This window comes from Talpa europaea (assembly GCF_964194135.1).
Source record: "Talpa europaea genome assembly, chromosome: 11".
NCBI lineage: Eukaryota > Metazoa > Chordata > Mammalia > Eulipotyphla > Talpidae > Talpa > Talpa europaea.
In genome coordinates, this window is record NC_140078.1 from 98,074,933 (window position 1) to 98,089,956 (window position 15,024).

General features: G+C 54.6%; 1 protein-coding gene across 1 annotated transcript in view; it reads left to right on the forward strand.

The window, feature by feature from the left end:
- FGD5 (FYVE, RhoGEF and PH domain containing 5) overlaps positions 1 to 12,501 on the forward strand; it is a gene marked incomplete at its 3' end in the record, with an annotated part of 78,314 nt that extends 65,813 nt beyond the window's left edge. The window contains exons 12-20 of the mRNA XM_084247927.1: positions 210 to 293; positions 1,982 to 2,061; positions 3,923 to 4,022; positions 4,307 to 4,444; positions 5,785 to 5,914; positions 6,816 to 6,946; positions 8,956 to 9,084; positions 11,953 to 12,107; positions 12,465 to 12,501. Coding sequence (XP_084104053.1) covers positions 210 to 293; positions 1,982 to 2,061; positions 3,923 to 4,022; positions 4,307 to 4,444; positions 5,785 to 5,914; positions 6,816 to 6,946; positions 8,956 to 9,084; positions 11,953 to 12,107; positions 12,465 to 12,501 — 984 coding nt within the window. The remainder of the gene's footprint in view (positions 1 to 209; positions 294 to 1,981; positions 2,062 to 3,922; positions 4,023 to 4,306; positions 4,445 to 5,784; positions 5,915 to 6,815; positions 6,947 to 8,955; positions 9,085 to 11,952; positions 12,108 to 12,464) is intronic.
- Positions 12,502 to 15,024: the final 2,523 nt, after the last annotated feature.

Here is a 15,024-nt window from a genome sequence, read left to right on the forward strand (position 1 = left end):
TTCTGTACTGGCCTTCTCGTGGGCACCAGCATCTGTTCCTCCGGAGCTTCTCCTTGACAGCGGAACTGTGGGGACCACTCTCGTGTGCCAGCCCAGAGTTATTTGTTCTGTGGGGTCACTGGGAAATACAAAACCCCCGTGGTCCCTGGAGCTCAGGTTCTCCAGGACAGACCCCTAGCGCAGCCTGACAAGGTTCCTCCCTCCCCCAGATGAGTGATGTGCTCCTGTACACGTATCCCCAGAAGGATGGGAAGTATCAGCTGAAGAGCACATTGGCAGTGGCCAGCATGAAGGTAAGAGCCTGGCAGTGGGCACCCTGCAGTGGGAGTGGGAGGAGATGACACCCTGCTTCTGGGCGCCCACACACCCACCAGGAAGAAGGGGCCCCCAGGAATAGTGTGGATTACAGCAGGACTAGGATAGCACATGTCAAGGGAGAGGGAAGAGGAGGCGGGCTTCCTGGAGGAGGGGAGCCAAGTCCATTAGGATGGATAACATTTGGACAGATGGGGAGAAAAGAGAGGGAAGGTGTTCTAGAAGAAAGAAGATGAATATGGAAAGACTCAGAGGGAAGGACAGAGGGTGTTTGTAGCTTTTTTTTAATTGGTGGTGAAACATACTTACCATTTTAAACATATTTAAATGTATACAGTGGCAGTAAATATATTCACATGCTGTGTAACCATCACCACTGTCCGTCTCCAGAACTTTTTCTTAATATATTTTTATTTATATTTTTTTACATTGTTGTCTGTTCTCCTCTCTGGTGTAATCCCTGTAAAATTTCTACCACCAAGACGCCCGTGAACCATCACCATAGTCTACTGTGTTCTTCTCTCCCCCGTTTTGACTCTCCCCCTCTGCCTCCCCATCTGAATGTCTCTGATTTCTAGTTTGCCTGCTAGTTTTCCTTTTTTCCTCATCCCTTGTTTGGTTTCCCTGTGTTCCTCCTGGCAGCGAAACCATCCAGTATTTTTCTCTTCATCTCCAGAACTTTTTCATCTTTCAAAACTAAAGCCCTCGACCCATTAAGCACGTACCTGCCACCCCTGTGCCCAGCCACTTCCTCCCTGTGGAACTCACCGTCCTGTTTCACCACGTGGCTTATAGCAGGTGCCTCTGACTTGGTCCAGTGGCCTCGGCCTCCGGCTGCCTCTGGGTTGCAGCCTGTGTCAGAACGTCCTTTTTTAAAGCCCAGCACGGTTTCCTTGGGCGCACAGACCACGCTTTGCTTCTCTGTTCCTCAGTGGGCAGAACCTGGGTAGCTTCACCCTTTGGCTTCTGGGAATCATGCTGCTATGAACCAGGTGTGCAAATACCTGCTTGAATGGCAGGTATTTCTTAAACATAAGCAAGATGCCAGCCAGCTGGTGGGCGAGGCCCGAACACCAGAAGGACCCATCAGGTGTGCCTCGGTGTGACTGGTTCCGTGCCATGGGCTGCAAGTGATGGGCCTGCCTGAGGCCGAGCGGAGGGTGTGAGGAAGGAGACTGCTCAGCCGGGGTGGGCGACAGGGTGAAATGTGAGTGGGAAATGGAGGCAGCAGGTGGCAGGAGGGATGTGAGGGGCATTGGGGTGTCTCTTGACCCTGGAGGCCCTTTCACAGGAGAGAAGGGAAGCAGAAGTACCTTGCTCAGGGGGTGGAGAGGTTGGTTCTCCTTGGAGTGAAAGGTTCCGCTGAGGAGCTGCTGGGAACAGCCATGAAGAGAGTGTCCCTGGGCAGGTGCTGTCAAGCTCAAGGTTCTGGGGGGCACTGAGAGGAATGCCGCCCACCCTCCTGGGAGGGAGTGGATGGCCATGGACAGGTTGGCAACTGGGTCCCACCACACACACATAAACCATGTACACAGGCACACTCACAGCACCTGCCAGCAGAGAAAGGCTCACCATTTACAGAGGAGGAAACTCGGACTCAGGGCTGGGGTGGGAGAAGAATGTGGGCTGTGGGCGCCCCACCCTGAGGCTGCTGTTGCTCTTCCAGGTCAGCCGCCCCGTGATGGACAAAGTGCCCTATGCCCTGAAGATCGAGACCCCTGAGGCCTGCCTGACCCTGTCCGCCAGGTACAGGGAGGGGTGGGGCGAGGGCCTGGGCTCAGAGGGATCTGATGTAAAAGGTGGGGAAGCTGGGAACAGCCAATGCTGTTTTGATAGCCATTTGGATCAAAGGTCTTTTCATACTCGTGTTTCTAGGCCATCTTTGGGTCACAGACCCACTTGAGAATCTGAGAAAACTATGACTTCTTTCCCCCAAAATAATGTTCATACACAAAAAACTTTGCATAGAACTTCAGAGATTTCTGGAGTCCATTGTTTAGCTATATCTCGTGTATGAAAAATGCTGCAGGTTATTGGGTCTTTACAGCAAAATTAAAAGTTATGACGAGTAAAAATGTGCATGGTGCACCCTACCTAGCTCCAGAGTCTGGAGAGAGAGGAGGTGCGATGAACCAGCCTCATCCTGCCTGCTCTCACTTTGGGGGTGTTGCCTTTCAAGGCTGGCTGCTCCTCCTCTAGCCCTGAGGCTGCCCAGGGTCCCTAGTCATACCCTTTAAGCAGGGAGAGGGCCCCCCTCTCCTCCTTTGGGGCTAGGCCAGCTCAAGTTCTCAGGGCTCAGAAGCCAGGCAGGCGTGACTTCCGCCAGGAACCACTCTGGACCTAGAGGGGGTGAGACAGGGGTCCCTCCTTTCAGCTGGTGTGTATCCTGGGGTGGCGATGCTGGGTGTGACCTTTGACCAGCACACACCAACCTGCATGCCCTCTTGTGGATACCTTTGCTTGTTAAGCATTAATTAGATGCTCCTCGGCACCAGCTCCTATAGCTGAGGACACAAGCGATCTAAATCTTGATTTGCTGGGAGGGAGTCCACATTGAGGGCTGGATAATTACGAACAGGCTAGAATGCAGAACATAACTGCCCTGACAAAGCAGTGGTGGCAGCAGTGACCTGCGGCAGACACCTGTCAGGTCTCAGGCACCTCCACTCACCCTCCTATCTGGGAGAGTAAGGGAAGACTTCCTGGAGGAGGTGATGCCTGGGTGGAGCTCCATAGTCTCTCCTTACTTAGTAAAATCAGAGGCATGAGGAGACCCAGAGTGTAGTTTCTAAACAGAACAGTGACAGGTCACTCCGGTCTTCATGTGGGACTGCCCTTTGGCCTGTGGCCTTGAGGAGTCTCTCACAAACAGGCTGTCCCCTTCCTGCCTGAAGCATCCAGGAGAGCAGGACCATGCGTCCCCTTCCAGGGACAGAGCACCAGGCTGTGGCTCGCCCTCCCAAAGCCTTAGCTCTCTCTTCTCCCAGCCACAAGCTTTCCGGGGGCACACCACACACTTAGCTCAGGGGGCAGCGACACCTTGTGGGCATGGCGATCATTTCCAGCCACTGCCCTCCCAGGAAGCTGACTGGAAGCCCTGCCAGGCAGAGGGGGAATGTGGGAAGTCTGCTTTATCGGATGGGTCTCTGGGAAGCTGTCTGGGCACATGAGGAGGAAGGTGGAGAGCCTGGGAAGTTGGCCCTGGCCCACTACCGTCCACCACTCTCCTCTGGAAGATACCCAGCCCTCTGTCCCCTGCCAGCCTGTCCCTCCTAAAGTGTGGGACCCTGAGAGCCCTCCTAGTGCCCCTTGCTTTTGGATGGTGCTTCTGCCCCCCCACAAAGTGTGTCATCATCCCATGGCCCACTGCAGACCCTCCACGAGCCCCGGGGGTGTGAGGAAGAGCGCTCACATCCTGGGTCACAGGTGAGGGGGCAGGCCCCGAGGGCACACAGGTGCTGGCAGGCGGAGGCCAAGGGGCAAGCCTGATTGGCAGGTGCCCAGTGGGACATGAGACCCTGGGACGGGGCACGGGGGCACCCTGCCCACACTGAGCGGGTGGAGGCAGTGGCTGCTGGCACACGCCCGTCACTCCGCACGCCCACAGCTCCTGTGCGGAGAGGGACGAGTGGCACGGCTGTCTGAGCAGGGCGCTCCCCGAGGACTACAAGGCCCAGGCGCTGGCCGCCTTCCACCACAGCGTGGAGGTGAGTGGGGCCCTGGGATGCCACACCGGCCTCACAGCCCCGGGTTTGCCAGGGAGGACACGGAGCTCCTTCCACTCGGGCCCTGACTCTTCCCCCACCCCAGAGACCTTCCCGCAGGGCTTGGGGGTTTGCAGGCCATAGCAGGGCTCCTCCCCTTGGCTCCTCTGACCCATGCTAGCATCCTGGAGGGTGGGGTTGGGGTGTAGCGCTGGTGTCCACGCCACCCCCACACATGCACGCCCTGTCCAGGCGACCTTACTGCGTGCCCGGTTCTGTCGCTCCAGATACGAGAGAGACTGGGGGTCAGCCTAGGGGAGAGGCCCCCCACCCTGGTGCCCGTCACCCACGTCATGATGTGCATGAACTGCGGCTGTGACTTCTCCCTCACCCTGAGGCGTCATCACTGCCACGCCTGTGGCAAGGTGAGTGGCCCCTCCTGGAGACATCCGAAGGGGCTTCACACCCGGCCCCCCGCGGGGATGCTCACACCAAACCTGAGAGGTGGGGGTTGGTCATTCCCATTTTACGGGTCTCCTCGAACTGGGGCTCCAAACCCCAGGCCATTTCACCCCCCACCCCCACCAAGACCATCACAGTGTGCTTGAAGAGAATGTCCCGTACCTATGTGTAAAGGCACTGAACTTAGTTCTGGAAGAAGAGATTCTCGAGGTGACCTGCAGGCTTTGAGTTGCCCCCCTTTCACTTAGAGATGGGTTCTCCAGGACACGTCTGTTGTGCAAAGTGACAGCGTCCCTCAGGTGTGCCGCCGGCAGAGGCCCCGGACAGCTGCGCTGTGAGCACCAGTGACCCAAGGTGGCTTTTCACCTGGACAGGGCACCCCTGGCTCTGGTGGTTGTGCTACCACTAACCAGAAAGATCCAGAAGCAGTTAAACAAAGATGCAACTGGTGGCCTATTTAGTTAGCACTCACATCAGTGATGGACATAACAACGTGGCTGTTATGTGTAAGTTCCAGATGCTCGATGAGCGTGACACACTGCTCATGTCGCCGTGAAGGTTAACGAGATGTGATTCCTAAGGAAACAGAACTAAACCAAAGCACACCCTAGAAATCTGACTGTAGAATTGAGACTACAAGAGAGAGAGGAGGGGGCCCAGTGGACTGGTGGGGGATTATGGGTACTCTGGTGGTGGGTATGAGGTGTCTAAAGAGGGGTCAACCCGTGCTCCTGCAACGTAGATGGTATCAGAACCAGTGCGCTGTCAGTAAGAAATAATACAGGTTTTAAAAATTATTCTTAATTCAAATACACTGAATACCGTGCTTTCAGAAACAGAAAGGGCGGGAGGAGGTAAGGAGGGAGGGAGGCAATCAGAGCATTCGGGGTCATTATCCTTGGGATTGAAGGGCTGGATTGCGGCCAACAGGGGCTTCCAGCATGGGGACAGCTGTGCGTAACACCATGTTATACATTTTAAGTTCTTAAACATTCTCATCCCAAGGAAAAAATAACTTGTCACTTTAGTGATGGATGTTCGCTCGGTTTGTGGTGATCGTTTTGCAATAGGTACAAATATCAAGTCTTGGTTGCACACCTGAGCGAATATAGCATCATATGTCCATTTTCTCTCAGTTTAAAACAAGGAGAGCAGGTAAGCACCTGCACAGCAACCTGAGGAGCTTGGCCAGAACAGGGGCCCTGGAGGAGGCCGGGTGGGGTGGCTCGGCGGATGGAGAGGATGCCAGCCCTCTGCGGGCGCCCGGGGCCAGAGCTCTCTGACACCGCCCCGTCACCTGCAGATCGTGTGCAGGAACTGCTCCCGAAACAAGTACCCTCTGAAGTACCTCAAGGACCGGATGGCCAAGGTCTGTGACGGCTGCTATGGCGAGCTGAAGAAGAGGGGCGGAGACGTCCCAGGCCTGATGCGAGGTGAGCCCCTGGGACCACCCCCCTTTTGCCCAGGTGCTGGAGGGGCTTCTCCCAGCCTGTGGCTGTGGCCTGAAACCACCTTCTCCAGAGACTCGGCACAGACACTGCCCTTAAGGGGGTTAAACTCACACCTGGGACACCGTTTATCAAAACCTCGCTTCCATGGAAAACCCACGGGTGCTCCCAGAAGGGTTCTGTGGGCAGCCCAATTTGGGAAACACTGAGTTGGGGCCTGTCTCCCAGGGAAGGTCAGCAGGCGCACACATTCACTGGCCTTGGTACCCTCTTTTTGAGTGTGCTCTGTAGTCGGGTCCTGGGGGGGCCCTCTCTGGCTTGAGGATGTGAGGCAGAAAGCAGAGGAGCTGGGGCTCAGGAAGGGCCTCGGGCCCCTGGTGAGGGAGGCGAAGAAGCCGAGCTGGTCCTGAGATGCCCAGGGGATAGGCTTTGCCCTCGCAGGGTCAGGCTGGAGGGAGAGCAGGGGTGTCCTGGACTCCCCCATGATGTGGGGTCCGGGTGTCATATGTCCATTTTCTCTCAGTTTAAAACAAGGAGAGCAGGTAAGCACCTGCACAGCAACCTGAGGAGCTGGGCCAGAACAGGGGCCCCGGAGGAGGCCGGGGGGTGGGGGTGGGGTGGCTCACTTGGCCTCCCTGCAGCCATCAGAGAGGCAGCCCAGCCTGCCGTAGGGGCAGCTAGAGGAGGAGGCGGAGGAGCACCAGGCCTGGGGAAAACCTTCCCTCCTGCCCCACAGCCTCTGTCCTGGTCACCCTGAACCTCCATGGGAGGCAGCTTTCCTCTTAGGACCCCCCCCCCCCCGGGCTGGTTCTGCAGGAGTAGGTGTTCTGGGGACCAGGACCCCGTCCGCTGACACTCACCTCATCTCCCCGCTTGTTGGTTACAGAGCGGCCAGTGAGCATGAGCTTCCCCCTGTCCTCAGCCCGCTTCTCCAGCAGCGCCTTCTCGTCCGTCTTCCACAGCATCCACCCCTCGACCTTCAGGAAGCAGAAGAAAGTCCCGTCGGCCCTGACTGAGGTAAGGCAGGTGGGCCGCCCCGCGGGGGGAGGGCATTTGGAAGGTTCCCCTCCTGCTCCGCTGCCCACCGGCTCTCAGACAGGAGGAGCCCAAGAGGGAGAGGCGTAGCCGGGGACTGACTCTCCACTAACCAGGGCAGCAGCTGGTCCCTCCGCATGAGCCTCACGCACAGGCCTGCCCCAGAGAGGGCACCTTCCCCCTTCTCCTCCCTCCTCCCCAGGGCTGAGTCCCCAGGGGGTAACACACAGATCAGTGGGGTCCTGGGTCCTAAAGCAGCTTCAGCCCTGGCTCAGCTCTCCCCTCTGGCCCCCGGGCATGCCCTCACCCGGGGTCCCAGCTGGGCTCAGGGTGAGCCTCCTGGAGGACCAGGGGCTCTGCAGGAAGCCTCGGAAACGGCTGAACTCGGTTCCGGCCAGGTTATAGAGCTGCACACGTCACAGTCGCAGGCAGAGTGTGGACAGGCCCCGGAAACAGGTGTCATCGGCTCTCTCCAAGATGGTCATTAATATTCAGTATCAAGTAGCAGGTGGCAGGGGATTGAAAAAGTGTTTTGGGCTGAAAACCCTAAGCGGGTACACTCTGCCCATTAACTTAATTCCTTTTGCATATTAAAAAATGTGGAAATAACACATACACGGTCAACAAAGCCTACGAAAAAAGACGTGATATGAAAAGCGAGTTTCTCTCTCCCGCCTACCTCTCCTGCAGTCCTACCCACCCCCTCAGGTAGCCACCATCAAGTTTCTTATGGGTCCTTCCAGAAACTTTAATGCAGATGCAGAAGATGTTTATCCATACGTCCTCCTTTTTTACCCCCAAGCAACCATATTATATTGACTCTCCTTACATTCCTTCCCCGTCATTTATCTGGATGTTATTTCACTTGAGCTCTTGCACTTAAACTCAAACACATTACATGGCACAGCTGTCCCACTGTTTATTTAGTGCCTTCCTTTCTGGGGACTGAGAGGTGTCCCTCTCGCTCCCAGAACCCAAATTCTTCCTGGGTGTGGAGTTTGGGGGCCACTGCCCTGACCCTTCTTGGATGAGGCTGCTCTGACGTTGGTGCCATGTGCATGGGCTCTGGTAGCCCCTTCACAGTTGCCCAGAGTGACGGTCATTTTATCACCCAGCAAAGACTGCACTCAGGGGGCTCTGCAGCCCCCGCTCCATCTCCCACAGCGGCCTCCCGTTCCCCAGGAACTCAGCGGCACCTGCTGGCCAGGAGGAGGCGCAGGCATGCTGGCCCGAGCTCGGGCGGCCTTGGAGAAAGGGAGGCTGCTGGATGAGGTTCCCAGACTTGCTCTCTTCCCGTAGCCGGGGTGCCGCAGCGGGTGTCAGGGTCCTGCCTGAGAGGGAGCTTCCTTTCCCGGTACTTCTCAAAATCCTGGAGCTGGTTGAAGCTTCTTTCAACCCTGGGGTTCATTGCCCCGGGCAGTATTAGCTGAGGGATCCAAGTCCCTGCCCACCTGCCGCTCTCCAGGCGTTAGTCAGCCCCCTCCCCTCCCCTCTGGTCACCCCTGTTCTGTTGTCAGACTCAAGGGGGTTGACTGTTTCCGCTGATTCGCTTTATTTCTTTATATCCCACACGTGAGCGACGCCCCCCTCCCTGCCCTCCTCTGCCCGCCTGCCTGGCTCGTTGTGCGCCCTCCGGGCAGTCCGTGCTCCCCGCCCGCGGGTGCCGCTGCCGCCCTGACCCGCGCGGGACCCCCCCCCCCCCGCGCCCCGCACCCCGAGGAGTGAGCAGGCCCCGCCCGGGGCGAGCTCCCCAACCTTAGTAAACGGCGCCGAGAGGACGTTTCCTTCCCTGCGGGAAGGAGACAGCGGACAGTCCGCGAGCGGATCTGGACACTCCTCCGGGTCTGCGCTCTGGCCTGGGGGGCGGGGACCAGGCCCGGGGTCCCCGCGAGGGGCAGCGCACCCCAGGGCAGCGTCGGGCGGGCGGGCGGGGGGTGCGGTGAGCGGGCGCGCCCTCCAGGGCCCACCTGACGCTCTGCTTGCCCCGCCAGGTGGCCGCCTCCGGCGAGGGCTCCGCCATCAGCGGCTACCTCAGCCGCTGTAAGAAGGGCAGGAGGCCCTGGAAGAAGCTCTGGTTCGTCGTCAAAGGCAAAGTGCTGTACACCTACGCGGCCAGCGAGGTAGTGGGGCGCCCCTCCGCGCCGGGCGGGTGCGGGCGGTGCTGGCCCGGGGCGCGGCCGGCGCTCGGGGGGCCTGGGGAGACGGGCCCGCCCCGCGCCGCCCCCTGCTTTGGGGCACGGTCCGGCCCGCGGAGGAAGCCCTGGCCCTTCTAGTCTGTGCTCCTCTTTGTCCGGGGCTGTGCTGCCTCGTGGTAGTGCCTCTGCGGGGAAAAACAAGTTTTTATCTTTCTAGAATGTCTTCTGTGGGTGTCTCCTGGGCGGTAGGCGAGGTCTTGGGATATCCAGGCGCCTGGTCCTGACCCGGGCTGCGCCTGACCCCCAGCGGGAGTTGTTCCACGGCCAGGCCCCAGCGCCTGCTGGTCTCCCCGGGCTAAGTCTGCTTTGAAAGTTCTGCCCGGCTGCAGAGGGTGGGCGCCCTGCCCCTCCATTGCTGGGGAACGTGCAGAGGGCACTGCCAGCCCCTGCGCTGTTTCGCTGACCCCCTGCCATCCTGCCTGCCTTGCTGTCACTTTAGAGCAAGCCTCAGAGTCAGCTTGTAGAAGTCCTCCGCCCTTGTTCTCTTTAAAGATTGGCCAGATTGACCTATTCTAGGTGTGCGCCCAAATAAACTTGTCAGTTTCTACAAAAAAAAAAAAAAAAAAAAAAATTGCCTGCTGAGATTTTGACAGGTATTGTTATAGGTCAGTTTGGGGTGAATTTGCAACTTAATATTGAACTGTCCAATTCATGAACTAGGTGTAAATCTTCATTAATTTAGTTTATCTTTTTTTAAAATGTTTTAAAAAGATTTATTTATGCAAGAACCCGGGTACAGGCCAGACGTGTGGGAGGGTGAAAGGATTCACCAGAGACAGAGCAGGGAACAGAACAGGCAGACTGACGGAAGTACACTGCTGAGGGGAGCAGCGGGCGAGACAGGAGAGGTCTGCCATGCCATATGGGTGTATCTGCGGGAGGCAGAGGGTGCAGACAGCTTCACAGTGCTGCGCTCAACTGCCTGCACCACCAGGGAGGCCATAGTTTATCTTTTAATCCTTTGTAGTTCTTAGCAGACTTAACGTCAGTTAACTTTATTCCTGAATATTTTACTTAGTGGATGGTATTTTGAATGAAACTTATTTTACTTTCTAGTTGTTTGCCGCTAATAAATAGACATTAAGAAATTGGTTATCCTGTGACCAATTAGTTGTTTATTGCCAAAAGTTGTTTTATAATCAGATGTGTCCTTTGCAACAAGCACATACAGTTTTACTTCCTCATTTCTAATGTTTATGCCTTTCATTTCTTTTTCTCCCCTTAATGCCATAGCTAAGACCTCTAGTACCATGTTGAATTTTTGGTGAGAGTGAGTACCAGCACCATCTTGCCTTGTTCTGAACCTTAGGGAGCAAGCATTTCATATTTTACTAAGTGTGATGGTAGCTGTAGGGATATACAGAAGTCCTTTGTCAGATGAAGCAAGCACCTTTATTCTTAGATTGCTGAGAGGTTTTTTATTCCTTTTCCTTCTTTTTTAACAACTGAAAATCAATTTAATTAACTGTATTAACAATTAAATTAATTGTATTAATAATTAAGGATATGATCATCTCAGTAAATATTGAAGAAAATGTTTGATGTGCAATGGGCATTTATAATAAAAATCCAGCATAAGAGTAGATGCCTTAGTCTTATGATGCAAACCAAAAGACAAGAAAGAAATGCATAATATCAGCACATTAGGTCGTGCAAATATGTCGGACTCAAACTATCTTTACTTTTGTCCTACTCTATTATTTTGTATGAAAACCAAGAATGAGCAAAATATTTCTTGATAATATAAATCAGAAAGTGGTTCCCTCGGGGTTAAAGCCCCCACCCCCTGGGCAGACAGGGATTGACTGGAAAGAAACATCTGGAGACTTTCTATGATGATGAAAACTATTCTTTATCTGATTTTTTTTTCCCCTCTGGAAAGCCAAAAAAAAAAAAAATCCCTATAAATTGGAGACCTTTCTCCTTGTCATTTCCTTAAAATGAAGGAAAATGATTTATTTATTTTTCTGTGTTAAATTTACTGATGGGGATTTGAGTAAACTTGCCATAAGTGAAAGAAGGGGAATTAAAAATCTTATCATAAATGGATGTTGAATTTTCCTTTCTAGCACTTGCTGAAAATGAAAAATAGATTCTGTTTTGAGCACAGAATATTCCCTTGCCTCCTCCCAAGATCACTCTAGTTGTATCCAGCTAGATCCTTCATTCACGTGTGGCTTTGTAGTGTTGCATTTTGTGAACATGTATTTCCACACAAATGTAAACCTGTCTTTATGTGTAAAAACCTCTTTGTCCACTGAACACTATGATTTTGAGACCCATCTATGTCCTCTGAATTCATGTCATTGAATTGTCAACAGCTTTCCTGTCTAGACACCCCCCAACCCCACTCGGGCCACTCATGCAGAGCTGCTGGGCTCGAGGGTGGGGGGGGGTGAGTACAAAGTATTATGGAAAGCAGCCCTCAATTCAAGTGGGTGGCAAGAATGTGGGATGAGCAGGTGGTTGTGGACAGAGCTCTGGCTCTGTCCCTTACTCACGGTGTGATCCAGGGAAGAAGTGGCCTTCTGTGAGCCTCAGCTTCTTTTCAGAATGGGGGTGACACCCTCTAGGCTCATGGAGATTAAATAAGATAGTGTGAGAGTGAAAATGGCCCTGATACGTCGTCCAAAATGTTAGTTTCTTCCCCTCCTCTTCACTGCTCCGGTGGGAATTGGGGGCAGAGGGTGGTTGAGCGTCACACACAAGGGCTCCATGTACACAGGCGGCATCAATAGAGGCCCCGCTGCCGACCGCCATGGCTCAGGTTTATGTCCCTTCTGCCATCTGCAGGACGCGGTGGCCCTGGAGAGCATGCCCCTGCTGGGCTTCACCATCGCACCGGAAAAGGAAGAGGGCAGCAGCGAAGCAGGGCCTGTTTTTCACCTTTTCCACAAGAAAACCCTATTTTATAGCTTCAGAGCAGAGGATACCAGTGCAGCTCAGAGGTACCTAACCACGCGCGCCCTCGCCTTGCCTCTCTCAGAACAAAACGTATCGGGCCCCAGAGCTGGGCTCTTCTCCAGCTGTCCTGTCCCGTCAGGTCCCTTTGGCCACAGCAGAACTCCCTGTTCCTGATCCTGAGATTTTTAAAGATAATTGTGATCATTCACATGGGCATGCATGGGTTCAGCAATTCTGTGCACTGCATTCCAGGCCTTTTGCTAAATGCTGGGTAAACAGATGTGAAGGTGGCGTGGTCCCTGGCCTCGGGCTGATAGGCGTCTATCCCGACACTTACAGGCGGTGTGACCAGAGTCACAGGCAGAAGCAGGACACCAGTGTCCCCCTCTTCTGTCTTGCAGGTGGATGGAGGCCATGGAGGATGCAAGCGTGTTATAGCAGTCAGCAAGCGTGTGGGCTCGGAATAAACTCTTAGGTTGATACGTGGACCCTTCCAGAAGCCAGTCCGGTCTCCCCAGCAGGACCGCATCTGGGTTCAGCACGGGGCCTGACCTTTCTCTGTAACCCCGTCGGTCACACCCTTACAAGTGGAACTTTGAAGAGATATTTATGGACCATTCCTCTGTCTTCGTGTTCCCCCACCCCGCGTCCCGCCCCCAGCATAAACCATTTCTTTATCCAGAAGTGAGAAAAAATTGAGCAACATGAAGACATGGAAACCAATGGAAAAGTCTGTCTCAGAAACAAGGCTTGGTAGTAGAAGCTTTTACAGTTTTTACTCCTGGTGAGCATCGTCGCCTTGCGTGTTGCTGATTTCAGCGCCTCAGGTGAGACTAGAAACCACAGAAAGAACAGCTCCTCTCGCTGAAAGCACTTTATTGTTTTACTGAGCAACAACCTCCGGTGTGATGTTTCCCAGTGACTCACTCACGAGCAGATCGAGACTTGTGGACCTGTTTGCCAGCAGCACTCAACAAGGGCATGTGGAAAAGGGGTGCCAACAGGCATGCTTCCTGGGGGCCAGGCCCTGGGTCAGAAGGGGGGACTTTCTCCTCCAGTGGATCACGTGACTTAACAGAGGAGCCTCCCTCCACCCCATGGGTCCCCAGCAGCACCCCAGCACTGTGAGCGCGACCAGGCGGCCTCTCTGCTCCCTCCCAGGAGACGGGTCTGTTTCCATTGATGTGTGCCTTCCTGTGTTGACCCGCTTGCTCGAGCCAGCACCTTCGTGTGTGAGAACCTGTGCTCCTTTTCCACACGGTGACCCTTCCGCTGTGTGACTGAAGCCTTGAGAAAGTTACAAAGGGAAAAAGATACAGTCGGAGGGGGAGCGCCGTGACCTTGGCCAATGGCTCTGGACACAGTGAGGGAGCAAAGAAGCTGCACCTGGAAGATGCTCGCTGGGGGCCGGGGGCTCAGTCCTGCCCGCTTATGGCTGCTCCTCGTGCTGGGCCTGTTTTACATAAAGCAGAGGGCGGGCAGGTGGGATCCCTTGTTACTCTCCTCCAAATAAAAAAAAAAAAAAAAATCACATCATTTTCCGATCTCTTGTCCCAGCCTGCTGCTGCATTTACTGACAAACCTTTCATAAAAAGCACTATCTCAAGGAATTACATACCTTAATATTTTCAGGGTTTTTTCCCCCTAGTTTGCAGTTCATCTTCTAAAATGTTTGCATTAAACATTTAATAACTGCTTCAAACTAAGTGATTAGATAGGCCCCTGTTAATTTTTGAGGACTTTATTCCAATGGAATCGTTTCAACATCACAGGGATTTAATGGGCCTTCTAGACCTTTTAAACCCTTGTAAAGCACAAGACTTCAGCAGGAGGCTGGGAGTTTCCCCAGCCTGTCCTCTGCCCTCTGCCCCGTCTCATGCCCATTGTCTGTTTCTGAGTTCCAGGTAGAACGATGCCTCTGGAAGTCTGCAGGTTTGTTTCACCATATAGCACCCTGTTTCTGATGCCCGTAAAGAACAGGTAAGAGGGCTTTTATTCCTCAGCGAATGGTTACTCTAATAACAATGCTGGGTTATAGACCAAATACACTCAGTGGGCTTCGTGCAAGGAAGTGGCAGGGCCCCAGGGTTCACCACAGCTTGCACATGACCTGCTTGGTTCACCTGGACCTTGCTAAGTGCTCATTCCCTGTCCTCCTCCTTGTGTGATCTGGTCCAAGAGTGCAGTGTCACCCACCTGTCCATGGGGCCTACCCAGACCAACTTGGGATGAAGGCACCCACCTGCCCTGAGGGCACCTTTTCTCAGGCCCAATTGGCCAGCTCTTCCCCCAGACCACGGTGCTGGAGGCCCCTGCTCCCCGGGCACAGAGCAGCCCCTCCACCAAGCCTCTGGCACAGGCTGTCTCCAGAGCGGCGCTGAGCTGGGGCAGAGCAGCAGGCCCTGGGCAAGCCACTGCCTTCAGTAGCTTGGAGCCTCGGTGCCTCCACCTGTCCTGTGGAGCCCACTGCAGCCTCCCAAAGAGCTCAGGAAAAGCACCAGCCAAAGGTTTGTGAAGTGGCCTGACAGCCAGGAGGACACAGGGTGGCACGGTTTTACATACAAAGTGAAAATGAAGTCGTGGCCCTGCTCTGTGCTGCTGTGTGGGAGATGCTGCCGCCTCCTCCCCAGGAGACTGGCCTGGCAGCAGACCAGGCTGGGAGAGGCCCACACGGGCAGGTGGAGCACCAGGCTCTCGGATCTTATCTCCTTCCCTATGCTGTTGTGTGCCCTCTCCCTGCTGTGGACATCTTGCCACAATCCAGCCTCTGCCTGCGTCTCAGGGTCAGCAAAACTTGCTAAAACCTAGGGTTTTACTGCAAGCAGGCAGCACTTCCCTTGCTTTGGTGCCCTCGTACCTTCCCACAGACTGAGTGTGGTTTCCGCCTGGGTTGGCCTGGGTAAGTAGAACAACTTCCTTTCATTATCACTGATACAAAGCGCACTGCAAACAAACATGGCA